Source organism: Anas platyrhynchos, chromosome 5 (assembly GCF_047663525.1).
Source record: "Anas platyrhynchos isolate ZD024472 breed Pekin duck chromosome 5, IASCAAS_PekinDuck_T2T, whole genome shotgun sequence".
In the NCBI taxonomy this organism is placed as follows: domain Eukaryota; kingdom Metazoa; phylum Chordata; class Aves; order Anseriformes; family Anatidae; genus Anas; species Anas platyrhynchos.
In genome coordinates this window covers 4,084,049-4,111,201 of record NC_092591.1, presented here as the reverse complement: position 1 = coordinate 4,111,201, position 27,153 = coordinate 4,084,049, and the positions used below count along the sequence as shown (strand labels likewise).

Below are 27,153 nucleotides of genomic sequence, written 5' to 3'. Positions count from 1 at the left end.
GAAGGGGTCCGAGCCGCTAGGCTGCAGCCTCCACCGCAGCCCCTTTGTCAAAGATCTTTGAGCAAAGAGCCAAAGGCTCGTGCTGCTCTTATTAAACCACGTTTTTAAGAAAATGCTGCAAGTGAAGACGTTCTGCGAGCCGGGCGTTTGGTAGCTGCTGCCTGTGCCGGACACGGCACCGGGGCTGCTTCACCCATCCCATTGCACCCGGGGCAGTTTTGCCTTTCTGCCCCCTTTCTGCCTGCTCACACCTTGGCTAACATCAGATGCCAGCAGAGAAAGCTAGAAATGAACTCCAAGCCTGAGCAGCCAGCAGAGAAAGCCGGAGCTGCTTGCACCACGCCAACCGGGGTCTACATTGAGCCAAAGAGATGCAGACAAGGACAGCGCAGGGCGAATTCTCATGTGAACGTCAGCTACCCACGTTGAAACCCAAATTTAAACCCTTCACCATAATATTGTTCCGTCTGATTGTGCCACCACGCCAGGCACAAGTACCTCGGCCAAGATCAGCACAAGGCTCCCCTCAGAAGGGCTTTGCCCCTGGAACCTGCTGCTGGGTGAAGCCCCAGCCCAGATCAACACCTCCAGGTGAGAGGAGAGCTCCAAAATAACAGCAAGGAAACCTAAACAAACAGCGAGGGCTTGAGGGCTTTGCTCCGGAGTAAAGGATTTGTGGACACATTGAGCGACTCAAGGGGCTGGGACAAAGGCTGCCCAGCCGTGTTTGTTTTTTGGCATCTATTTGTGGACTTACTGCGCTCGCGTCCAAGCAAATATTGCGTTAGGGAAGCTCCCGACCTAGCACACGGAGCATGGTCTCTGGCTGATTTTTGAGAGGCGTCCTTTAAGACCCGGTGCTTCTTGCGGAGCTTCAGCCACCATCAATGATTAACCTGCTGCACCTGGTGCGAGGCCCGTTTAGTCGCAGGCCCTTTTCCTGCAGGCCCCGTTTGGCGTCATTCAGGCCTTTCCCCTCTTAGGTAAACACCCCAAACCTCACTGACACCTCGGCTCTCGTCCTGTTGCGGAGCTGGTGTCAGCACAGCTCAATCCCAGCTCCTCAGCAGGGCTGGGAAGTCACCTTCACCCATCATCATCCTCCTCCGTGGATTACGCTCGGTCTTCCCTGCTTTTTGCTCACGACGCGAGGACCCAAATCCCTTCTGAATCCACCTGTTCTAATCCTTTCCTGGGGAGGAGAAGCCTCTGAACTACCAGGCATGCAAAAACCGTGAGGTGGGACCCCCCAGAAAAGCCCCCAGGAGGTCATTTTTCAAACCAAACCTCACACCACTGCGCCTGCCAGCCCCATGCTGTCCGAATTGGCTCCAAAGCCACCCGTGCTGCTTGAGACATCCCGACCTACGCAGGGCCAGGAGAGGTGCACAGGAATATTGGTCAGAGCCTGTGGAGAAGCTGAGACATCTCTGCTAAATCCCTGGGTGACAAGGACGAGATCAGAGAGGCAGGGACGGGGCCGCTACGGCCATAAACCCAGAGCCGCATCTCGTATCATTGTCGATTTGAAACGCCACCTAAAAAAAGCACTTATTACAGGAAAGGAAAAAAACAACCAGAAGCCTTAAGTGAGCGTTTTAAAGCTTCCAGCTATTCAATTGTGGCTTTCCACATGCTGATAGAAAAGCCAGCGCCCTTGCCACAAGGAGTCTCTCCTCCCCGAAGCGCTCTCCGCATCCCTTATGGCATCGCCAGGGATAACGTTGTCCCAAGGACAGGTGGAAAGGGCAGGCTGAGAAGGCTGCACTAAAATGGGGGTAAAAAGCACATTTTGGAGGAATGAAGCCTCCCAAAGCCCAGCACAGCCCATCAGGAGTGACCCAGAGATGTGTTATGAGAGCCAAGGGAGGTCTTTGGGCATTGGCCGTGTCTCCTCAGGACGAAGGACACAACAGTCTCCACTCAAGTCCTCCTCAGAGAGCATGGGTGGGCAGAGGGGCTCCCGAGCCTCATTAGGAGGCCACGCTGCTCCTCCTCTCCCCAGGACAACTTGCAGGCACCAAGAGCTGCTTTAAAAAGTCCTGGCTGCACCACATCTCCATGCACAACCACTGGTAAAGCTCCAACAACAGCACCCCGCAGCATCGCCGAGTGTCCAAGCCTCGGGCTGGGCTCGGCACCATCCAAAGCCTGGCACTCCCCAAAGCCTGACAGGGCCAGAGGAAGGGTAAGAGCTTCCCAACTCTCCACCTCCTGGAAAACGTGGAGGAATGTGCGTTTACACCCCCCGATCACCATCAGCTTTGCACCTCTACGCACTGCAGATAAGGGGAGATTTTTTCAGATACACCCTGAAGATCCCAGATCCCAGCCCCGCTTCCCAGAACGATGCCTGTGCTTTGGGGCCCCAGTCCCGTTCCCTCCGGGGAGGCTCTCATGTCCCCAGATCACTTCTGGAAGCGAAGCATTAGCTCCCCACTCGCTTTGGCAACTTTTGGAAAGTGAGCTGCAAACCTAGCTGGAGCTGCATGAAACAAAAGGGGCCGCCTTCCATAACGCGCGTTTTTGCTCTTACAGCTTCTTGGCTTGTTTTTCCCTCCTCTCCGGCTGCCAATTCTTTGAAAATCCCACAGGATTAGAGAAAAAGAGAAAAAAAAAAAAAAGGCAAAAAAAAAAAAAAAGGCAGGCAGGAAATAAAAGTTTTAAAAAAAAAAAGCAGGTAGGGGAAAAAAAAAATAAAGGGGAGTTTTCTATGGCCCGGATGAAACTAGCCCCTTTGCTAAACACGGCAAAGAAATGTTTTCTAGCGGGACGGGGGGAACCAGCTCCCCAGCAGCGCTGCCGTTGGTACTTACTCGTGCTTGTGCTAGTGCCGATGGTGTTGATGGTGGTGGGGACGGAGGAGGAGGAGTAGAGGGGCAGATGGCCGTTCTCGCACGCCAGGTTTTTGTCCTGCCAGCTGGAAGCGCTGACGCTTATGCCCGAGTCTCGAGAGTTTTGCCATCCGTTGAGTTTATCGTCGGAGTTCTGTCTTTGGTGATAGTAGTGCGTCTGCCCGTAGTCCACCGAGTCCGAGCGGCCCCGGCTCTGGCCGCCGAAGCTCCCCGACGTGCGGTCCTCCAGGTGGTTGAGCCACATGGCGAGGGCGCTCCTGTCCTCCAGCGAGGTGGCGGGGTGTATCAAGGCGTAGGACAGCAGCTGCCGGCTCTCCTCGATGTGTTGGTTGTGTTCAATCGAGTGGGCCAGGATTTTAGGCAAGAGTTTCATGTATTCGACTTTTGCTTCAATGTTTCCGGGCTTCAGTAAAGGCAGGTGGGTTAACAATAGGGAAATCACTTTATCCTTGGATTCCTGTTGCCATTGGTTAATGATTCCTGTTGAAGGAATTAATAAAAAAAAAAAAAAAAGAGAGAATTGAGAAATCAGCAAACAGAGCTAATAAATAAATAAATAGACTCAAGCGGGGTAAATACACAACAAAGGGATCCCTGCACGCTTGATGCCACTGCACGAACGTCTCCTAAGCTCCACCAAACATGCCTCTCCCAGGCAGGAGGTCACCGCTCTCTGACAACCAAGTTCAAGGCAAAGTGTGCCAAATTCAGCCCTGAGAGGTACCGGGCACTTCTGAATTTCCCTGGCCATACCTGCCTCCGTGGCCACGCAGCTCTGCTGCTGCTCAGTGAAGTCGTCTTATTGTTAATCCAAGTTATAATTCGTCTCAATCCCAGCATCGCTGCAGACTACGCAAAATATTATGCCAAAACTTTTCATTGGTAAGCTTCACCTTTTAAAAGCACTGGTTAGGAAATAGAAAAGGAGCTGGCAAGAGCCCTAACAGAAAGGAGGTGTCCCGCAGGGGCATCGGGAGAGGGACGACAGCCGAGGCAAGGCGCTGGTCCGCTCACCGGCCCGGCGTGACGACCTGCCCCCGAGGAATTCAGGGAAGGGCTCAGTTGTAGCAACCGCAGAGCTGTTGCTGGTCTGTGAGCTCACGGCAGAGAGGAGAGGCTTTAGAAGACAAGCAGAAACAAATGCAGGATCTAGCTTTAAAAATATGCAAAGGGGGAAGCCAGGGAATTACAAACTGGTCACTTAACTCGAACTCATGGAAAACTGATGGAACAAATAATGAAACAAGCTATTTGTAAGTACTCAGAAGATAACAAGATGATAAGTGACTGCTGACACAGATTTGTCAAGAACAATTTAATTTCCCTCTGCGACAGAGTAACTGGCCTGTGAATAGCTGGAGGAGCAGTAAGCGTCATATATCTTGATATTCATTAGACACTGCTGCACATGGCTTCCTCGCCAGCAAACCAGAGAAACACGCTCAGACGAAACTACTGTAATGTGGGCACACAACTCATCAGAAAACCATATGGGAAGAGTCGTTACTGGTGATTCATCGTCAGACGGGGAGGATGCGCTGAGCAAGGAGTCCTGTCCCGGGTGCGACACTACCCGGCGTTTTGTTGGTGATATGGGTGATGTGATAAATGCATTCAGCAGCGCGGGTATCGCACTGGGAGAAATGAAAACACTCCAGTAAACTAGATTAGAAGTCAAATAATCTTGAGACCCGGAGGCAACGCAGAAAAAAAGAGCAGCACTACGTAGGGTGCACACTTGTGTGTGCAGGTGGGAAGGAACCGCTGCGCTGCAGCAGCCGGAGAACAGGCCCACAGGGAAGAGCCCGGGGTTGGGAAGTGTCACAGGGTGAACATCAGTCAAAATGCCACATTGTGCACAAAAAATGCAACAGCCAGGCTGTCATTTGACGGAGGTGTGGGAGACGGACACAGACAAGCTGCTCTCTGTGTCTCCTGAGGATGCCAGCAATAGGTTTGAACTGCAGCACGGGAGAATGCGGTCAGACAAGAAAATACTTCCTATGGGGATGGGGACACCCAGGGAGAGATGGCCTAAGGATGTTGTAAAATCTCCACCCTGAGGTCTTTCTGGACAGTTTATAAAATAACAGCCCGGGACAGCTCAGGATCTCCCTCGAAGGCCCTGCTGACCCTTGCCAGCCACCAGTCAGCCCATCTCACGCAGCCCACCAAAGCCCTCTGTGGAGCCCTTTTCTGTCCCTGTAGCAGGTCACGCCTGAGGGTGCCTCTGAAAAAGTATTTCCTTCTGTTTCCTTTAAACGCCCTGACCCCAAATTTTACCAAGTGAAATGCTGAGTTCACGCTATAAAAAAAAAACACCACAGAAATGCAGACTTTCCTCTGCGCGTTCTCTGTCTCTGCCAGACATCTCCTACCCGTACTGTAGAGGAAGCTGCTCTAAATCTTTGACTATGTATTTCTGAGGTAACCGAACCCCCTCCCATGAAATGAAGCTCTGGTTGTTCACCTGTAGGTTCTCTCCTGGGAAATCCCAAGTGCAGCAGCAGCAGCTAACCCTACACTCCCAACACCCGTTCACAACACGACCCTAAAAAGGGCCGCCGCTTCGCATTTGGCCACCACAGCTGGGGCCAAACCCTGCAGGCCGGCCCCGCAATGGCACTCTCTCTACTTCACATTCCTGTTTCGAGGCATGCAACTGTTTTAATAGCAAGCCACTAGATGGCTTGCTGGAAACGCCGGTGGCTCCCGCTGGAACTTTCTGTGGCGGTCGCCGTGTATTTCTCCACAGCCCCGGCCTCCTCCCGGCCGGTAGGGAAGGGACCATGGTGTTTGTGGCAGGACAGAAATATCAGAGCTTTGTGCCTGTGGAGATGCTGTGGATTCACACCCTGTTTGCTGTTGTTTTAGTGTCTCATAACTGGATTTGGAAAAATGAGCTTGAACTAAGCGAGCTTGTGAAGAACACAGAGGTGTAGTAGGACTCCGGCTCCTCTCTGCTATGGGCACGCCACACACACAGTTTATGAGGCAATACAAAGAGAATTGTATCTTGGGTCTTAACTCACCATCCTGAGCTCAGCCTGCTTGTCACCCACTGGGGGATCCACACACAACCCCCCTGCCCTGAGCTGGCCACCGAGTGTGGGGTATTTTGACAGGATTGCCCTCAAAACACCTTGGTGCAGCTCCGCTGTTTCACACAGTAACTAAACACGCATACAGGCCAGGAAAGCAGCCTCAGTGCTGAAAACCCTTTGCTTTTGGAAATGCCTGTGTGGGATGCAGCACCTCAGGCCTTCCACAGGACTCACTGTCACCTCCCTGCCACCCCTGCCTGCCACCATGCACCCACTGATGGGGGTCCCACAGAGGGATGCAGGCAGAGAAGCATCACCCCAACGCCTTCAGGCATCTTTGCAGTGGGGAGGGTCCCATCCCTGCTTTCCCCTCCGCCCTTGCTGGTGGGAATTTGGGATAACTTCCTCTGCGAGAGCAGCCTGTGCAGCTTTTCTCCGCCTGAAGCACTTGGTCTTGGCCGCAGACCAGTCTCATTACTATTACTCGTTGCTCTCGCTATTTTTCCCATCGGTTCCAGAGTGTGCATAAGTCCACACGAGTCTGAAGCATTATTTTACAAAGCTGACGAAGGCAGATTTGTGCTGCAAGGATGACAGGATGACTGCAAACAGCAGCGGCTGCAGCTCAACACAAGCCCCTTCCCACCACCCCTCCTGTGACCACCTCCGAGCCCCCACTGCTAGCACCAGGAAACCAAACACAGGCACGACACGATGCCTTTTATCACCTCCTGTGGACGAAGGCAACTACTTGGCCAGGTTGCTCCATTTTTAAGAGCAACTGGTTGTGCACGACACCTTCTGCCCATGCTATGTGCTTTTCAGGCCTGCAGCAGGATGAATCTCTGGTGCAAGAAACCTGGCTTGTTTTCTCCCATCCTCCTGCAGAAGGATTTCAGGTCTCTCCTACCATCCCCACATTTCTCACCGCTGTCAGGTCAACTTGGCGGCCCTTGTAGGCAGGCACCGCTGGCCCCTGGCATGGCACAGCCTGCAGGATTCTGCAGCAGCACGAATTAGCTGAGAAATACAAAAATCACTAAAAAAAAGGCATGCAACGCACTGCTAAGGGAAGTCAGTGCATAGGAACTATGGATGTAGCAAAACCTGCAGGAAAAGCAGAGCCCGGTGCAACTCTTTGCAGAGGAGGAGGAGGATGGGGGGGATGAAGGTGGCCCTGATCGGGCTCCTTTTCCCTGCACAGGGGCTGAGTCTAAAGACACCACTGGAGAGACCCCAGACAATGCCAGAACCACTGCCTGGGAAACTTGCTTTGGACCCCCGAGAGATACAGGGGGTTTAATAACAACCCCCAAAAGATGGAGAGCTTATCCAAAAGCCCGCTGTGGACGAGGGGCGGGCGTCTTTCCCGGCCCCGGCAGGAGCCGTGCTCCTTTTCAGCCAGCAGCAGGATGTGCACAATTAAACAAAAATGAAAAATAATTAGATCCGAAAGAGGTTTGGCTCTCTCCGAGACAGGGCAGAAGGTCAGGCGTAATCCTATCTGCCAGAAATCAGGGGATCTGGAGAGGGCAGCACAGGGTGGGCAGCTGGGGCTGCCTCTGTGGGGGGCAGAGGGGCTGACGACCCCCAAAACCTCCCCCCCATTGCCTGCTGCAGCTCCCTGCCTGTTGTCACACATGCCCAGACCCCGGAATGCCTCTCCCTTCACCGCTAAAATCAGCCCCCCACGGTCAGATGGGGCTAAGACACATCCCAGCCTCTGGCTCCCACGGTCCCTGCACACTACCTGCGGTGTTCACGGGGTCGCAGGTGTGGACACTAATGAGGTAAGAGCCTCATTAGTTCCTCTGGTTGCTGCTTCAAGGATGCCTGATGCTGTCACAAAAAAAAAAACAAAACCACCACAAACCAAACCAAAAAAAAACCACCTTTTGCTGCACTAAGGGATGGCAGGGCTGTGACTATTTGCAGCAGCCCGATGAATCTGAGCATAGGGGAAACCCCAAAGTTAAAAAACGCGAACCACATATGGCGGTATGTGAAACCACACCAGGTGGTTTGTGAAACCGCCCTCTAATTTATCATTACTTAGCCAACGTGATATCTTTGCCATACAGCACAGCCCGTGCACGAGGAGGGTGCCGGCGAATAACCACAGCACCCGACGGCGCTGGGACCTCCTGCCCTGGCTGAAGCTTGTGCTGCCCTACAGTGACAGCAGGACACGGGTGCTGTGATGTTTTCTGCCACGCTGTCCCTGAGAAAAGTGACTTCTGGCTTGAGCAAGAGGTGACGTTTGTCCACCTACGAAGCATTCATACGATTCCCCTTTCACAACCTCGCTTATCATCACTTCTGGATGCACGCAAGCTGCTAATGCCCTCAGCATCCCGTGGCGGGGGATTCCACGCTTTCCTTGACTCTGAACCTGTCTCCTGCTGGATGACTCAGTTATTTCAGCCTCAAGGAGGCCCGGGGAACTCCCGGAGCCATTAAAGACGTGCAGGGAAGACACAGGAGCAGTCTGAAGAGGATAAAACCAGTCTGGGTGGACAGACACACGGACACGCACGGTCCACAGTCGCTGCGGATGGCTGCAGAAACCAACACGGGCAGCACAGCACGCTGGTGCAGGGGCCTGCATTTGGAAACCTCGAGGTGTGTAAACACCTATTTTTTATTTTTTTTTCTCTGGTTTTGATTTTTGCACACAGATCTCTCTGGCTCCTGTTCTGAAAACAGAGACCCTGCACAGAGGGATGGGCGAGCGGAGCTGCCAGCGCACGCACGGGGACGCATTTGTCTCATCAGGCGAGGTGTCTCCAAGGAACAAAGGAGAGGCACGGTATCTCTCAAGTGCTTAAAATTAAAAGCAAAACACCACCACCCTCACCAAGACAAACCCTTTCATTCTGAAAGCAGAGCAGAGAGCGCTGCGGCAGAAACTGGGTTACCCCATTGTCATATCGGAGTTAGCACATCTCACAAGTGAAGCAGACAAATAAGTCAGCTGGGGCTTTGACAAGGCGGGTGATATGAATGATGTGTGATTTCTCAGCCAGACAACAGCCCATAATGAGTAACAAGGACAACAATTAAAGACTGGAAGTGTTTTAAACACTGCCCAAGGATTTTCAGAGTGACAAAGAGTATGTTTAAATAGCAGGCTCGGTATCATCGCTCCACAATGGTAAGTCAGTGCATTCAAGGGCTCCAGTTGTCAGCAAATTGCTCTTAAATTACTGTTTTATTATACCCTTGTTTTCAGTTTAACAACATTTTCCATAAAAAGTTCTCAAAAGCACATTCAGATAATTTGTTCAAGCAAGAAATGACTAAGAGGTAGCTGCGCGTATCTGAAGGGCACTGACTAAGCAGATACCTCGGCACAACGGCGTTCCCCGATGTGCCCAAGGAGAAAAAAAACACAGAGTTTGTACCAAAAATTGAGGCTGGGATCTCTGATCTTGCAAGGGATGGATTACACCGAGTGGTGAACCCTAAGAAGAAATTCACTCTGTGTTTATGCCACTGCAACAACCTCACACGAGCCCGAAGTCGGCCACCCTGGTGCAGGCGATGGTTATTTCGGGATGTGCAGGAAGGGTAAAAATGCCCGTGAAGGGGAGCCCTTCCTCGGCGGCGCTCCCAGAAGAGCTGCCCATTGTTTGTGGCTTCCTGAATTGCCGATGCGGCACCGGCACCGGTGCGGGGCAGAGCTCAGCTGAGGCACCCCCCCGCTCTTCTCTGCATACAAATTAGCACTTGGACTCCTGCTTCACGAAGTTCAGGGCAAGAGGGATCAAGAAACCTCACCCTGTCTATTGCCGCAGCCCTACAACCTCTGCATGGCCAAAAAGTCATCCCCCAGGGATGTGCCACCAACCGAGAGACAATCCCCATCACTATGCTTACTGGCCATTTGTTCCCAGCCACTTCAGTCTGCCTTGATTTCCAGTGGGATTTAGGTGATTTAAGCTTGAATTTATCTGGTTTTAGCTTCGGGATAAATTGCAGGCTGATTTAAGGAGAGCTCTGATGTCCTGCATCTTCCCGAGCAGTGGCACTCGGGAATCTGTGCTTCTCCAGTCCCCTTCCACTCCTGTTTCTGATAACGTCACTAGAAGCTAAATGTTGTGTCCCTGGAAGGTTGTGGCTCTGTGTTTGTTAATCCCGAGCCCCTTACAACACTTCTGCTGCCTCCTGTGATCTCCAGTCAGATGTTACTCAGCTGGGTGGAAATCTGAGTGGTGCGGGGTGACCGTACCCAGCCCCACGCAGCACGTTTCAGGGCAAAGTTACACCAAAAGAGCAACAAATAGCCACATTTCAGACCGAATTTGGTCTGATCAAGGACTTGGCAGGACTTATTGGTCCGCAAGGTGGTCTGAACCCACGTCACCCACCCCACAGGTCTCCTCCTCCCACTGGGGATGCGGTGCCCGCGCTCTGACCTGAGGGTGCAGTGTGCTTCCAGAGGCAGGGATTTCAATTATTGTTTGCGGTAATTAGCACCTGCACGCAGAACCGCTTGCAGCACTTTGTTTGGGTGAATTTACATCATTCTCTCCCTAAATCACTCCCAATCAAAAGAGCAACATTCAGGCAAACAGAGCGAGAACCCTGCTGGAAACCTTCTCTGTACCCCATCCAGAACACATCAATACCCCCGCCGCCGAAACCTGGCAGCCTTCCCCTCCACGAGAGGCCAATAATAAGCATTTCAGCATGTGCCTTTTCTTTATGGCAACCGACGCTAATTAAAAAAAAACCTATCTCGACGACAAAGATTTTTGCAGCCTTGCCAATGGCAGCAGACAGATGCAAGCTGTGAGCGTGGCTATTGCGGGAGCGCTGCTGGAGCCCAATCCTGCTCCTCTTCTCCCCAAAACTGATGCAAAACCGTGGCTAGGACAGGTGAGATGACACCGGTTCCCCCCGCTGTCTTCTAAGGGGTTGAATTTATTCCTGCTCAGCAGCAGGACCTCATCCTGTACGCCTGAAGCACGTGGGAGAGGTGCCAGGCAGAACTCGAGCCTGCTGGAGCCAGCTCTGCACCCCGGGGACTGCTCATCCCAGGGGGTGATGGGGAACTCGACAGGGAAAAAAAGCCAAGGAAACCTCCCAGCTCGCTTTCTGCTCCCTCTCCTTCCCATGCAGGTCCTGGGGAGACATTTGGGAAGCAGTGGCTGTGATTTTTTCCTGTAACAAGTGGTGGGTAAGAGCTGGGGAAAGGCAGGAGGTCTTAAAATGAGGATGGGACACCAGGAGGGTTTGTGTTCTGCTCTCCACCATCTGGGCACTGTCCTTGCCCTCCTGGAGAACCCACCCCATCACCTACAGACCCAGGGGTCCCACGTCACCCCAGGGCAGGGTCTCACACAGAGGGAGCCAGCCGCAGGGGTGAGGTGGATGGGGAGAGGCATCGCGGGGCTGGCTGCTGCTTCTCCAGCGCACTTGGCTTTTGAAAACGAGCCAAGTTCTCGCAATTCTCCTTTGGAAGCCAGGCTACGGCGCTGGTGACCATATGACACGCAGCTTGTGACAAAAAAAAACACAACACAACAGCAGCAACGGCAGCAAAACAAAGAGCAAGAGGAGGAGACACGAACCCTGCTCGGCTCTTTGCCCTTTTGAAGGCAGCTCTCCCCGGGCACCACCTTCAGCTGTGCAGCACTGGCAGCTCCAGAACTCTCCAAAACTTCTCCACAGCCCCGTCCAGGGTCCATTTTGTCGTGTATGGTCCCCTCGTTGGGGTAAAGAGATCGGCGCAAAGGATGCTCCGGTGTTTCGAGCTCTGGTGGCACTCCTTGATCTCACAGCAGCTTAGGGACAACGTCACCAAAAGGTGACACCGAGGCACTGCGGTGACCTCCAAAACTCCCCAACCCCGTTAGATCTCCTCGTCCTGCCACCCCCTGCAGCCCAACAAAGCCCCAACCACACCAGCAGGCACAGAGCAGGGCAGGGAGCTCAGCGCTCCCTGTGCAAGTTGTAAGCTCAGAAGGGAGCAAAACGCCGATTATTTTGCTCAGAAGCAGAATGAACTGGGAGGTCCCTGCACAAAAACATCCCTTAATTCTTGCGGAGCTGCAAGGACAGAAGAGCCTGGCTCTATTGTGCTGCAGAACGAGTAAAAGGGGGAAAAAAAATCGCTTTTTTTTTCACACTATTTTCCCCCTACACCCGGCGAGCTTGCCAGAGCTCCAGTTATTGTGAGGCCGTTCGTACGCACCCAGAGGCGATGTATTTTTAGCGCTGGAGAATCGCATGGCACAATCATTAAGTGTGCAGACGGCAACGAGAGCAGGGATTTTTCCTTTTCTAAACCCGCTGCAGCCACTACAGCTTGCAGCCCAGAGCAGATTTCCAGGAAATTCAGGAGCGGGAGTCTTTTTTCCATGACATATTTAACAGCGAGCAGAAGCACGCTCTGTTTTCATACCATGCATCGGGTGGGAAGTTTTATGGGTTTGTTTTCTCGCCCCTATCCGCTGCACACTTTTGCTGGGGAGCAGAGTACCGAGTATTACCATAACACTCCCTAGCAACGTGCCTTTGAATTCGGTGCAGAGCTTTGCGAGGCTGAGAGCATCTCACTGAGTCACAGCAAAGCTGACGCGCTGGGGAACCTCAGCAAAAGCCCCACGGGTGCCACGGGGACCTGCACAACGCCGGGGCACGATGGCATCAAGGTGAGGTTCATGCACGGAGGACACCTGGGGAAGACGACTTTGTGTCCCCAATTTTAGCAGCACGTCGAGCAATGACTCCGCGGAGGGAAGCGGTGCCAACGGGTGTGCAACAGGGCCACCGGGCGGAAATCCCACAAGTTCTGCCTGAGCTTAGGCAGAAAAACGTGGGAAAAGGGATCAGCATCAGAAACGGGAGCCCGGAGCCAGCTGAGGGACGAGAGCTACGGCAGTAGAAACCACACCACAACTGCCTCGGGGCTGGCTCGTGGGTCGGAGGAGGAGGAGAGGAAGGGAATGGGAATCCATCACATCCTGCGCATGCGGCACGGAGACAGAAATACCGAGCTGGCCGTCCCTCCCTCAGGACAAAGATATCCCCGCGAGGGTTCGGGCCAGATGCCTTTTGCTGGCTGCTGGGCAAAGTTTCACAGGCAGAGGCAGCCTGGCCTGCGGCGGTCCCCATCTCCTCTGGGAGCCGGGAGCTCAACAGCAGCAAAATGTCACCGTTTTTGGTGCTTTTGGGGAGCTGGGGTAGGGCTGGGAGGTGGGCTCGGTGCCTGCTCCCCCTTGCTTTGGGGTGGCATCGCTCGCGTGGCGCCGTGCGCCTTCTGATCCACATTTTGAGGGGAATTCCCCAGGGCGCAGGAAGGCACCGAACAGCACCAAAACGTGTGATTTCTGCAGCTCTCCTGCAAGCCTCACCCGTCAAAAAGCCCAGCTCCTCCCCGCTTTTGCTGCTGATTACAGACACAAGCACACGCGCTGAGGAAATACTCCTCTGACTTCTGAATCTCAATCGGGAAAAGCCTTTTAGCCAAAGCTCGACTGAAACGCAGAGAGGTTTCTTCAAAAGGCTAAAAGAGGAAAAAAAAAATCATCTGATTGTCATAACCGTGTTGCCTAACATGGATAAAGGATTTAGGAGGGGGGAAAAAAATAATACTAAAAATAAGTTATGAAGGGTATGCAAGGTATTGATATACAGCACATGGTTGAAACTGTTAATCATTGAACAGATTCCAGTACAAAAATAAAGAGACTGAAGCTGCACATAATGGAGGAGTTGCTCTATTTATAAACTTCCCTGTGCAAAGGGCAGGCGAGGGCCGGGGCAAGCAGGCAGCGAAGGCAGAGGGCCGCTGCTACCGAGCCTATATTTTGAGGGAAAATAAACAGATTCTTCTTTTTTTTCATTCTTTTTTTTTTTTTTTCAGCATTGTCAACAAAACCGAAGCGAGTTGTACAAGCGACTGCGTGCTGCGGCCGTGTGACCAGCAGCATTTGCAGCTCCTGCATGTGACAGCTCTCCCGATTTAGCCAGCAACTGACTCCCTCTGACCTGTAATAACACCACTCCCAAATTAGAGCCCTCAATTTGACTTGGCTTCGGTCCTTCCCTGGGAGCAACATAAAGCATCCTTTTTCTGCCTCCCCCCGCCTCGAGCATTCATAATCCCGGCCTTTTGCACTGCCAGCTCGAAGCCCGGCTCGAGTCACTTTTAGCCTTTTCCTCCTTTTTTTTATTTTATTTTTTTCTCTTTTTTTTTTTTTGTGCGGGGGCGAAGGGAGCGAGGGGCAGCGGTGGAAAAACACCAAGAGACAAAAAACAAAATCAGACGCAAAATTCCAAGTTGGTGACATTCAGCTGGAAAAGCTCAGTGACTCACATGCAAATAAAACCTGCCGAAAAAATTCACTGCTGCATGACGCAGGCCACTGGCTTCGACATTAAAAAAAAAAAAAAAAAAAGGCTGGGATGAAATCATCCGCAATTAAATCCCAGCTTGGAAGGCTGCAAAAGCAGCCGCATCAGCGCGGCTCCCCGGGCTTAATAGGAAACACAAAGGAAGGAAGCTCGGCGGAGTGGGAACATCCCCGTTTTCCCCTCCTTCCCACCGGCACCTCGCGCCATCCGTCATCCCCAGCCGTCCGCGTCGCAACGCCGGCGCTCGGCTGCCAGCTTTTAATGGGCTTTCCTGGAACACTGGCTCCAAAGGAAAAGCCAAAGAAATGTGGCTACGTAGGAAGGCAACCCCCCTGCTCCTCAGCGGCTTCTTCCCGAGGTTCCTGCCCCCTCTCCTTGTTGCGCAGCGCGGCGATCCTGGGGAATTAACGGGATCGTTATCCAGGCCCTACCAACACCATCCCATGCACGAGGAGGGCGAGAGGGATGTAAATTTTAGCTCTTGGGTGTTTTCTTGCACTGTAGAGGAGCTTTGAAATGCATTTTTCCAGGGTGCTCCTGGAGTGGGGCGCATGGGGCTGTGCACCCCGAGCCCTCTGCGGGGCTGCGCCATGAACCAGAGCATCCAGCTAAAAATAACAGCAGGAAGGGGGGGCAATAAACTCCAAAAGGTCATTTTAACCTGGGTCGGGCTGCTGATGCTCAAGGCTTTTGCTGCTCCAGCTGAGAAGGGGAAGCAGCTCTTTAAACAAGCTCCTCCGCACCCCAAAGCTCTGCTCCAGGGAACAGCCAGCGCGCATCCACGTGGGACGCAGGACAGAGCCCGAGCATCCAGCGTGGCCACAAACCGTGGCTCCCCGTGCTTCATTTTGGCTGGGATATCCATTTGGCACCCCAGCTCGTGCACCGGGCAGCCAGGTGTGAGCCTCTGTAGGGTTTTTCCCGGAGCAGAGCACCCGGGCGCTGCCGGCAGGTCCCAGCCCGCAGCGGGGTGATGAAGGGCCATAAAAGGGAACCGGGAGAAGCCAGCCTCCTGACAGCGAGCCTGCATTTGCTCCGCAGGAATCCGCACCTCCCCTGGAGGAAGAAAAAATATAAATACCCGGAGGTCTGCGAGCGGGGAAAGGTTGAAAACACCCTGCACGGGGCCGCACGGGCGGCCGAGCTGGGGCCAGCTGGTCACCCCCACGCCACGGGACGCTGCCCGACCCTCGCCACCAGATGCTAATTCCTTTCATCCCCGTCCTGAGTCATTTTATGCCCGTGAATAGGCCCATCTGCCGGGGAGATGCTCGGTTATTTTTGGTGGAGCCCTCCCCAAAAATCCCTCGCTGCTCCCTTCTTAAGGGAAATCCAAATTTCTCTCGTCCCATCCCCTAATCGCTGCGCGTTAACGAGCTATCCGCAGTGCGCACCCCAACGCTAAAATAAAGCCAGGCTGTCATTATCTTCAAAGCCTTTTGCAAACACTTTTTTTTAAAATTTTTTTTGGGTGCCTCCCCACATTACGATTACCGCAAAGCGGCGATTATTCAATTCCCTCTGACTCCGGTGGGCTCGGTCCGGCGTCCTGGAGCGTGGCCAAGACGCGCTCAGCAGAATTCAGCGCGGCCAAAAGGAAAGATAAAACAACCCGGCTCCTATCTGGGGATGCTACGGGCCGCCACTGTTGCTTCCTGTCACACAGCAGACATGGAAACGTTAAAAATAAAACGAGTGCTGGAACCACGCTGGCCCATAATGTAATTTCCACGTATTAAGAGGAAACGCAACGCCTGGAGGAAAAAAAGGAGTTTTAAGGCAAGTTTTCCTCGCCTGCACACCCAAGTGCTGTTGACAGAAGGCACCAGCGCAATCTCCTGCTCGAAAATGCTGCACAACGTTCTTGGGACTGAGCTGCCCTCAGCCCTGGGGGCTCCCCTGTGGAAAGAGGAGACCTGGAGCTGTTGTAGGTTTGTGCCACGCCGTGCCCACGCCTAATGGCACTCTGCTTCTTGCACCCCTAACTAACCCGGGGTCCCCACTGTGCCAGGGTTCAGGACGGACACCAGGTCCCCATCCCCATCCCAGCATCTGGGACCACCCAGGGGGACCGTACATGGCACAGGCCGAACTAAAATAACGATTTTCCCTTCTTCGTTAGCATTTTCGCAAGCTTCTGGACCGGGTGGGGAAGCGTCCCTGCCCGCCAGGTGACCCTTCTACGACAAACTCCTTGCGCAAAACCCGCTTGCGCAAAGATTGCGCAGCTCTCCCGGGACTTTTTCTTTTTTTTTTCCATTTAAAAAGATGAGAAAGGTTGCGATTCAGCCTGAGGTTTGGCTAGATTCTCAGTTCTGAATTGACTTATCATGCTGGAAAGCAGCGGTATGCGGCGCAGGTGTGCTGGGAGCGCCTCATGCTGCGCACACCCTGATGCGCCTTACTGCCCTCGGGACCCTGCTGGAGCCTGCTCTGCTGGATGAAGGCATTCCCCGGGGAAAACAGAGCTGGGGTTTAAAAAAAAAAGAAAAAAAAACATTTCTGTGAAGCGCTCGAGGTGTAGATTTCACTGCCCTGCAGGAGGTGTGGGGAAACGGCTCGACTGCTCATTGCTTCACGCTGCGCGGGGAAAAAAAAAGCAATTAGGGCCGAGCTGCCCGTGCATCGATCCGATCGGATCCGAGATCCGACAACATTTCCTGCCTGGGTAAGGAGCTGCGCGTTCAGCCTGGGCTCTGCACGGGTGATGAAGGGAAAATGATGCTGGCCAAGGCGAGCCGAGAGACGGAGGAGAAGGAGTTGGGCAACGCGGGCATCCCTCCCTCCCTCCCTCCCACGGGCATCCTTCCCTCCTGGTGCTGAGTCACGGCACAGGCAGTGGGGGCAGCCCTCCTGCCACCCCCTCCATCGTGCCCTGAAGTGACAGCATGGAAGAGGAGGGGAGAGATGGGGCTGAGTCAGAGAGGACACGGGGAGAAATCCGTGCGTCTGCTGCAGAGGAGGAATTAACGGAGCAGGATGGGGCTCCTCTTTTTTAGGACAACCCTCACTAACGGCTCTGAAAGCCAAAAAACTGAAATGTGCTGGGAAAGCTGAGCACGATCAGTTTGTAGCTTGTACCAGAGCAGTGCTCCCTGCATCTTTCCCAGATTTCTTTCGCTCCCAAGGTGGAGACACAGCCGAAAAGGCGCCCCTCACCGCTGGCGGCTGGCACGCTGGAGCCCTTCCTGCCCAGCACTTTCACATTCTGCTCCTTGCAGACCCATGAAACGCTGCAGGACCTCAAAACAAAGAGCAATATTGTTCCTCTGGAGTAAAACTGCTGCTCGCCAGGTTTTGATTTCTGTTTCATGAAAGCATCCCTGGAGCTGCACGGCTTGGTTTGGGGATGGGGGGTGCAAGGATCCGGCAGCGCTGCTGGCACCGGGGAGGTTTCCTGGTGCTCTGCACCCCAGGACCACACCACAACACGCACGGGTCAGCAAGGACATCGAGCTTAATGAACACCAGCACGGCGATGCCCTTATAAATTAATTACACCTTTAGGGAGCCAAAGCCAAGACCGTCCTTCAACACCTGCTGAAACAAGGCTCCAGCGGGGCAAGATTTTCTGTAGGGTGGTAAAATCTCCATTTAAAAGCACTTTTTGAGCCCGAAGACTAAACACAGAAAAGCACCTGCTCTGTTCGCTCTTACCAATTGAGATTTCAACACTTCTCAGTGCCTGAAACCTGCCAAGCTCCTTCCAGTTAATGAAATCCTTCCTCCTCCTCCCCTGCCATAGGTTTGTTTTTTTCAGCTACCAAGAAACCGCAAGAAGAAGGATTTCAGTTTTCATTTTCTCCAACGAATTACGTCGTATTTGGGAAGAAACTTCCAACAAAACGGGAGCCAGGTGCTTTTGAGGAGGGAGAGGGAGGCACAAACCTTCCTGCAGAGGAAAATTGCCTCCCGGGCATCCTGTTGCTCCCTCCTGGGCTGCAGCAAGGCGTTGCAAAAACCCGCATGGAAAGAAAACAGCCCATGCTGCTGTGCACAAGCAACAACCACAGCCCCAGGGCAACACGGTGAGGAGCACAGAGAAACCTGGTAGATCAGGAGAGCTGCGATGTGGGGTTTTGCAATGGGTAAATCCGGCCGTGCATCTCCCAGAGGTGACTGGAAGCTGGGCCTGAGATGCCCAAAGCCCTGATCGTGTCTCTGCAAGCAGAGCGCAGGACGTGAGAAGAGAGAAAGAAAATGTGTGAATGCTAAAAAATTGAAAAGAAAAAAAAAAAAGAACTGGGAGGCTGACAGCACTTCTGCCACTTGCTTTTGTTTGGGGTGTTTTCTGGGCAAACCCATGGAAATCGGAGGCACCCCATAACCCCGGCAGCGTCTTGTGCAATTCTCCCCTTCGGAGGAGCTCCCTCTGCCCCTGCTTTTGCAAGGAAACGCCGGTTTCTCCAGCCTGGCCAAGCAGCTTCCCCGCTCTGAAATGCAACCCGCTTCCAGCCCCCCGAGCTCGAGGGATTACTGGGTTACAGCGACGTGGCCTCGCCACACAGCCCAGCTTCCTGCAGACTCGCGCCGCAGCCCCTGAATTCTGTTGTGGTCTGCGCTGCACGGGCTGCTTGTCATATTTCCTGATGCCTGCAAGCCCCAGAAGTTCTCTTTAACTCTTCTCCTGCAGATTTTCCGGGTGGCAGGACGGGCACAAGGCACGGTGTGAAGGCTACAGAGGAGGCTCAGGGAGGGCTGCGGGGCACGGCTGGCTCCTTCTGCTGTCCTCTGCTCCTAAGGATGGGATGGGCTGCCTCAAAATGCCTTTTTTTTTCTTATTTTTGTCCGTGTAAGACAAAGCAAAGTTACTTTTCATTATGCAAACACGTCTATTATGAAAATAATTCACGGCCTGGCGTTACTCACCGAGATTAATGAAGCATCCTTGCTGCTGAAGATGAAGCAGCTCCCCAGATGCTTCCTCTAGCAATATTGCTTATTCAGACTTTGTACATTATTCATCCTTAACGTCCTCGTAATGGCTCGCCATCAGCAGCACCCTCCACGAGCAGCGGGGACGCTGCAGGATGGGGACAGGAGACCTGGGCCCAAACCCTCCTCACCTATGGGGCAGCAGAAGCCCTCTGGGATTCTCCAGGTGAGCGGGGCTGGGGCTTCTCTGTGGCATTTCTTTGGAGAAGTCTCCTAGCCTTTGACTTTGGGGGTGTCTTCAACCTCCTCCTGAAGGATTTCTGAGGGAAAACCATGCTGGTAAGGACTCCCACCGGATCAGCCAGCGCGGGAGGATGTCCGTCATTTCTTCCTGGCCTTTATGCAGGCTTTGTGGCCACTGTTATACCCCTGGCACCTTCATGGCACACGGGGTGAGGCCTTAAAGGTAAAAAAAAGGTTTTGGGAACGTGATTGCAGCCAGATCAGAGCTGTTGGCACCAATTTCCTCCACACTTCAACGCCAAGAAGCAAGAAGGCCTCACCTAAGAGCCAACACCACAAAAGCCAGCCTTGCTGTGGGCTTGGTGTAGAGAGCCCCAATGCTGCGAAACACTGGGAAATGTTGGTTTTCTAGTGCTGTATCCAACAAATTAACGTGGGGAGACCGGACAGGGCAGATCATTACTTCAGGAACGTCCACGCCAGCCCCACAAGCGGTCAGTGGGGTGGGAATAAGGGAACAAGGTGCACACTCTGTGTGAAAACTCACAAAGCCTGGTGCAGCTTTTGGACAAAACCCATCTTTCATAAACAAACTCCAGCCCAGGGGACAAAGCGGGTAATTAAACAGCTCGACCTGTTACCGGATTTCTCAGAAGCAGCAGGTTCACTGTGTCAGCCCCAACCTCTGCTCCTCCTCCCCAGCTACCACCGGCTGAATGCTGGTGTCACCCAGCTGAAGGCGTTTGCTCACAAAAAGGGGACTAAAACCAACATTTCCTGAATTCCTATCACAAAAATATACACTACAGAGCGCAACGAGGCCTTCAGCAGCAGTGTGAGGCCCTGAATTGCTGGAGCAAGACAACACCTTTGCCCTGGCCAGGAGCTCCCCGTGCTGTGTGTGTTATCACACGGGATGCAAAGATAACGCCGGTCCCAAGGCGAACACGTCTCAGCAGAGCTCCTCACGACACTGAGGAGCAGCAGTGGAAGACATCACCTCTGTCGACCACCATCCAGAGCACCAAAAACGCTCCCAGGGAGCTCCCACGGAGCTATTTCCAGCTGAGATGCTGTAAATTCCCTCTCCCATCTGCAGATGATAGCTGCCAGAAAGACAGATGGACATCTCCAGGCTCCTTCCAGTAATCCACACAGGAGTTATCTCCAGTAGCTTCACGTGGACAGCAAAATATTCAATCAGAAAAAAAAAAAAAAAACACATTAAGGGGTGGACGGGGCAGCTGCTCTGCTTCAGGACCCCGCACACATCACCCCATTTCCCCCCGCAGAGCAGGGCAGGGCTGCACGCTTTCACCTGCATCTTCTGCAGGGTCAAAATTAAAGCCTGCTCCACTCAGAGATGCACGGATCCTCTTGGCTGAGCCCGACGATCAGCTCCGGCCCCTTCAGCAGGAGCGGGGTGATTTCCACCTGCTGAGACAGTTCCTCACCGCCGGCAGCAAAAACTGCCCAGTCGGTCAGATGCTTGCCATCAACAAGTTTCTCCGTCTCCTTTGCACTTCAGCAGAATCGTTCGGCAGATCCTTTGTCTGCAGCGAGGGCGACGTTTACCTCAAAATAAATATTTAGAACAAAAAGCGCTTTTTCCTGCGCTTCGCCGAGACACGCGGGTTTGATTAGAAGGCAGAGGGCTGGTGGGGAGGGAAGTCTCGCTGATCAAATACAGTAGGTGATAGGACTGAACATCTGAAAGGCTGGAAAAATAGCTTTAGAAAGCATTAGCTCCCACACTTCCATGTAATCAGATCCGATGCTAGCCAACAAAACCCGGGTTTTAATGGCCAATCCAAGTTTTGCTTGGCTGGCAGACAAGATTTGCTTTCTGTTTTTTAACTCCAGCATAAGTCACTCTTGAGAAACAGATTTTGCCTGCGTCGTATTTTAAACAAGTCAATAAAAATGTAATCCAGAGGAGTCGCTATTAAAAGGTTGGGGTGAGGTTTTTCCATTTCTTACTCCTGAGCAAACGGTGTGTTCCCATCTCTCTGTCTGCCCTGCACAAAGCCTGTCTCGAGCAGCTCCTCAGGAGCATGTGCCGTGCTCTGGGGACTTGTGAATGATTTTCCATCTCGTGGAGTGGATATTTTCGGGTTCGTAGCTATCCCACCGACATGCTTTGTACCACGCTGCCCTTTTTTTGAAGATCTTCGTGCCTGCAGAGGTGAGGCAGTAGGGGAGAAGAAAGGGCGTCCGTCCTGCCAGCCTCCATGTGTTGAATGGGAAAGAAATCCGAGCTCCTGCCATCAGCATCTTTCCAAAAACCCCTGCTTCCAGGGCACAGGCAGGAAAGGGACACCCAGCACCTGATTATTTTTATCTGATAAACAGGGTTTTGGGAAGGAATCTGCAAGGAGCAGAAGTAAGCAGGCAAGATCCCCACAACTAGAAGAGGTCAGACAAAAAAGCTCGGTGCAGCACTGACTATACGTACATGTATGTGTGTATACGTGTGTTTGGACAGTTACACAAGTTTCCTAAGAAAAGATGATGCTAAACATCAAAAACCAGAGCACGTTTGTGCTCCAGTGTGTTTTACAATACATCAGTACAGGCTGCGTCGCCAGAAATGGGATTTTTTTGTCTTCGCAGGTCATTGAAAAACCCAGCTGGCTGCTTGGAGCCTCGCAGGGCTTTTTAGCTGTGGCTTCCAGGGAAAAGACCCCTAGGGCTGGCCACTGGATCCATGGCAAACACAACCTAAAAATGTGCTCCTGGTATCGTGGCAGAGCCAGAACAGCTGGGGCAGTGAGCCTGATACCGCTGGGCTTCTTAATTTTTTTGCTTGGCTCCTTGCAGCATCTGGGGCATGGGGTGAGTGATGGCACCGCTACCTGGGCTCATTTTGGCTCTTTCTGCAGGAAAATGAGAGCTGGAATTCTTGCTGTGACATGCTGAAGAGTTCTTCTTGGGCTGAGGCTCTCACATCCCCCCCTCATCATCTCTGTGAGCACCCCAGACCTGCTCCCTGCCCTGGTTCCCCTCTGGGAGATGGGAGCCGGCAGGGATGGACGTGGTGGCGGCACGTGGAGAGAGAAGATGAAGGAGATGAAGGCAGGGATGAAGGAGAAGCACAGAGCTGCGGCCACAACAGGGACCGGTGCTCCATCCGTGCCCCCAGGTGCCGATGGGATGGGCACGGCACGGGGCTAGGCTCTGTTTTTTCTCCCCTCCTCCTTCTTCTCCTTCTTCTTTAAGGGCTGTAAGTGCCTGAAAATAGAACATTTCGCGATGGCAAAAAAAATAAATAATAAAAAATCCAATAAGAACTAGGTCAATCAGATAATAGGCGTGATTTAAGAGAAAAATCGCAGCGTTCGTAATGGGCTAAAAACGGCGCTGATGCGTTGCCGAGAAGGAATATAATTAAGAGTATTTTTAAAGCGGCGCTTCCCCGCCCCAGTCACAGAAATCACAGCTCACACTACCAGGATTGCTTCCACCTCATGGAGCAGGAATGTGCTGGCATGCCGCAAGCTGGCCGAAGAATGTGGAGTTTCCGTAGGACGCGAGAAGATCCCGGCCGACAGCGGTTAGCTGCATTCTTTCACTGGTACATCACTGCGAGCCATTTGTGCAGCACGGCGGCGGAAATCGGCTCCGGGGGGGGTCGATCCGATGCTTTAATTCCTCCGGTGGTTAACGAGGAGGGGGAGAGGTCGGAAAGGCGCAGGTGAAAGTGAAGAAAACGGGAGTTGGGGATAAATCGGATGGGCGATGGGGAATCTCTCGCTCGAGGCTCTCCGGTGATGGTTTGGGGTCGGCCACGGCGCTGCCTCGGGGCAGGAGCTCACCTTTCAGCAGCGTTCATTGAAAAGGAGCCCCTTGGAAGCAGGCTCTGCCCTAATTAGGTGCACATGGCCCAATTCAAACACGCCCGGGACATGACTCAGGAATTACCGAGTGGAAGGCTCCAGCCCCGCGTTATGCAAGAGGTCACACCAGACAAACCCTCTGGCTCCCTTTGGAGCGAAAATACCAAAACTGCGGGGGGTGGGAAGAGGACGACGGGCTTTTTCCTCGCTTCTCCCGGGGCTGCAGCGAGCACGGGGCAATCCTGTGCCGAGCAAAGGCGAGAGCATCCTCAGGCAGCCCCAGGGATGCCGGGCAGATGGCTCGGGCGAAGCCGTCGCCCCGCGTCCAAGGACACCGTCAGACGTGGGAAGCATCTCTGGGGACATTCCCACCCACTGCGCTCTCAGCGCTGCCAGAGAGGAGCAAAGGGGATGAGTCAGGCCCAGAAAGTTCATTCCTTCGACTCCTGCTCCTTGCTATAATTAGCTTTCGGGGGTCATTAGATAAGCAGCCCTTCCCCTCGTCTCGCCACGGCGAACTCGCACGCGGCACCGTCCCGCCGGAGCTGCTGCCACCCTCCAGCCTCCCCATCACCCGGCCCAAAAACCAAGCTGCTGGGGACCAGCAGACGACACTCTGATCATTTTGAGGAGCTTCCATCCCTACAATGTCAGGTTAAAGCCCCCAGACCCACCTCTGAGCCACCCCACCACCCCCTGGGTGCCCCAAAAAGCAGCCGGCGCGTCGCTGCCTGCCCCCATCCCACCGGTGCTGCTTTCTCTCCCCTGCAGGCACGCACAGGGAAAGGGAGGGAGAAAAAAACCACAAGCAAATGTTCCGGTGCATTATTTTCCCTCGTCAGACTTTCATACTTGAAACTTGAATTGTTTTTTAAGAAAAAAACAACAAAAGGAAGAAGAAAACGTCCTGCCCCTATGCCCAAAGGCAGCTCCAGGGGATGCGCGGCTCTCGCTCCGGGGATGCCCCGCGGCCGCCCGGTGCAAACTCCTCCAGCAGAGCTTAAATTAATTGGAAAATAATTAAACGTTACTGGCAAATTTAACTTTTTTTTTTTTTTTTTTGCATGGAAAAACTAATCACGGCACACGATGCACACTGGGAAACCTCCAAGGCTTTGACCTTTAAATTAGCAGCGAGGACAAACAGCCAAGTGTGCGTGACAGCTCCGTGTACACGCAGCACCCGGGAGCCCCGGAGGGTTCCCCAGCCCTACCCGAGCAGCCACACACCTCGTTTTAAGTAAAGAGAAATCAGTTTTCTTCTCGACTCTCACGTTTGGGAAGGCAGATGCTCAAGCCAGCATTAAGCACTGCGTTACCCAGCCCTGAGCTGCACCGAGGAGGATTTTATTTCGCGTGCAGCCTGAGCTGGGCAGGAGGAACGAGCACTCCCCCCTGATTTAAGGAAGGAAAGAGACAAGAAAAATGAAGGGCTAGATTCCTAATTACTCCAAGGAGCTTTTACGTTGCTCTGACAATGAGAGTGAGCATAGGAAAGCAGGCAGAAGAAATCCATTCATCTTCCGAGGTCCTCCGCTCAGCCAAAATGAAATGATTTGGCTTGAAACACAAATCCTTGGGACCGAAGGGACAAACAAGCCCCACTCTGCTGCCGTACGATGCGGGGGGGCTCAAACCTTATCTCTGGAAAATCGGTATCAGAGGCAACCCGGCTCGGTTCGAACGTTTCCACCCCGCCTCACGTCTGGTAGCTGCGGCCGCACGATGTTTCCAGCGCTTTTGGAAAAACAGTTTCAGAGGCAGCAGGACCTATCTTGGCACCTAAAACAAGTTTCCATTAGTTAAATGCTGAGGGATGATTTCACTTCAGGGCCGGCCGAGATGTGGAAACCAGCAAAATGAGTAAGATGCAGCTAAACAGCCACTTGTGCCTTCCCTTAAGCCGGCAGCACCGAGGCACAGGGCTCCAGCAGCTTTTTGGGGTGGGCTCCTCACCCTATAAGCACAGGGAGCTGCCTCCGAGGTGGGTTTCAGAGCAAATGCTCCACTGCTGGGGGGATCCCTGGTGGGGATCACACCCCATGTCTGTGTCCTGAGGGCGTAGGGGTGCTCCAGGACCCCCCAAAACCCTGATCCCACAGCACTGGTGCAGGGCTGAGCAGAAATTCAAGGGGGGCTCCAGGTGGGCTGGAGGCAGGTGAAGGCATTGGGATGCCGAGCATTGGGTGCAAATAATTCTTCTGTAAATAACACCACCGATCAGGCTTCTTGAGCAAAACGCATCTTTGGGGGAGCTCGGAGAGGTGGGAAGAAACGGTGACGGCTTCAGGAGCTCACCACGAGAAGCTGAAGTCTGAAACATGCCCAGCAAGAGGGAAGCAGGGGCTGGCTCCACAAAACGCTGTCCCCAACCCCAAAAAACAAACGTGACGTGCACAAATCCCCACGAGCAACGTGGGTCCTGCAACCGAGATTTCACCGGGCTCCGACCCCTGGCTCCAGCCAGGAAAGGGAAACCCAGGCGGGAGATATTCCAGCACAGAACAAGATCCGTTTTTCTTGCTTTTACGTAAAACTTGGCATCTCAGAGATGCGAAGACCCAACTGCTTCTCCTCCTTTGCAGCTATTCTGTAGCTATGACTGCACGTGGGATCCCAAATGCCTGAACGTCTGAGTCCCGCTGACGTGCAACAGGTGGCAGACGTGAAGTTATTTAAAGCACTTCTCCAAAATTAATTGGCATTTTCTTTACAGAAGGTAAAAAAAAAAAAGGGAAGAGACAGCGATAGGACCCCCAGGGACCCAGGCGATCCAATTTCAGGCACCTAATTAAAATTAAAATTCAATTAATTTCCAATTACTTTTATTTTAAACTTATTTTTTATATATTTCTTTCTTTTTTTTTTGTTGGGTGCCTAAAAACGAGCGTGTCCCTTTGGTTGCTCTCCCATTAAACATCACCTCGACACTAAAATCAGCGCTTCTCTTCGCAAACTTGGAGGTTATTCAGAATCCCTCCACGTTTCATTCCAGGACGTGCAGCGCTTGACAGGCATCCCCACCTCCCCTTTTCACTCCGGCAGGAAGGATGAATCACCGTATTTACTACGGGATCACTCAGGGATGTGTTACACCTCACTCAAGTGGAAACCCAAGCGCCGAGCGACAAGGTGACTTCGGCACCGTGAAACACGTGCGGGAAAAGTAAGGGGAGTGAAGCTCACTACCTGCTTTTGTTATTTTTTTCTTATTTTTTTTAATTATTTTTTAACAGGTGATCTTCCTGGTCAGAGTCTGGAGGTTTCAGGAGGAACAGATCTCACCTCTTCTTGATTTTCACCTGCCCCGCTGTGTATTTCCATCCCGCCTTTTGCCTGAACTCTCCAGCACCACGCCAAGAATCCGACAAAACCCGCGGGCGTCTCGAGCCACCTCACCTCCAAAAGACTGAAGATTTGGTTCAAAAATTGGCCAAAACATCCCTCTGCAGAAGGCCAAATCACAGATGGATGCGGTTGGGCCCAGAGGCTGCCTGGGAAAGCACACGGGGACGTGGCAGCGGAGGGGCAGCAGCTCCCTTTAAAATTTTATTTTTTGCTGAAGGCATCCCTGACACATCATGCAGTTCTTCTCTGCCTCTTGGCTTTTTCTCCTCCAAACTACAGAGGTCTTGTTTAAATCTGACCTTTATTATAGTTATTAATACTACTACTGCAAGCAGGCATTTCTTAGCCACATTTGGAATCTCTCCTCCTCCCTTGGCACCTTACTGTCACCACTCCAGGGTCACAACAAGTACAGTTGGAGCAAAAACTGAATATCCACTAAAAAATGGAGCACAACGACTCTTGCGTGCTGATGCATCTTTTATTATTCATTGCCTGTGCTTGGGTTTGCCCCCAGGGAAGCGTTGCTGGTACCTGGTGGAGCCCGGCCAGCTTTGCAGGGAGCTTGGAAGCCCTCGATGCCCCGTT

At 52.9% G+C, this 27,153-nt stretch overlaps 1 protein-coding gene across 5 annotated transcripts in view; it reads right to left on the bottom strand.

Annotated features, from left to right (window-relative positions):
- SAMD4A (sterile alpha motif domain containing 4A) overlaps positions 1-27,153 on the bottom strand; it is a 73,876-nt gene that overhangs the window by 27,222 nt on the left and 19,501 nt on the right. For all 5 annotated transcript variants that reach the window (XR_005265873.2, XM_027459283.3, XM_027459284.3 and 2 more), the window contains exon 3: positions 2,817-3,335. Coding sequence is in view for 4 of the 5 variants with exons in the window: in XM_027459283.3 (XP_027315084.1) it covers positions 2,817-3,335 (519 nt within the window). In the remaining variant the exon portion in view is untranslated. The remainder of the gene's footprint in view (positions 1-2,816; positions 3,336-27,153) is intronic.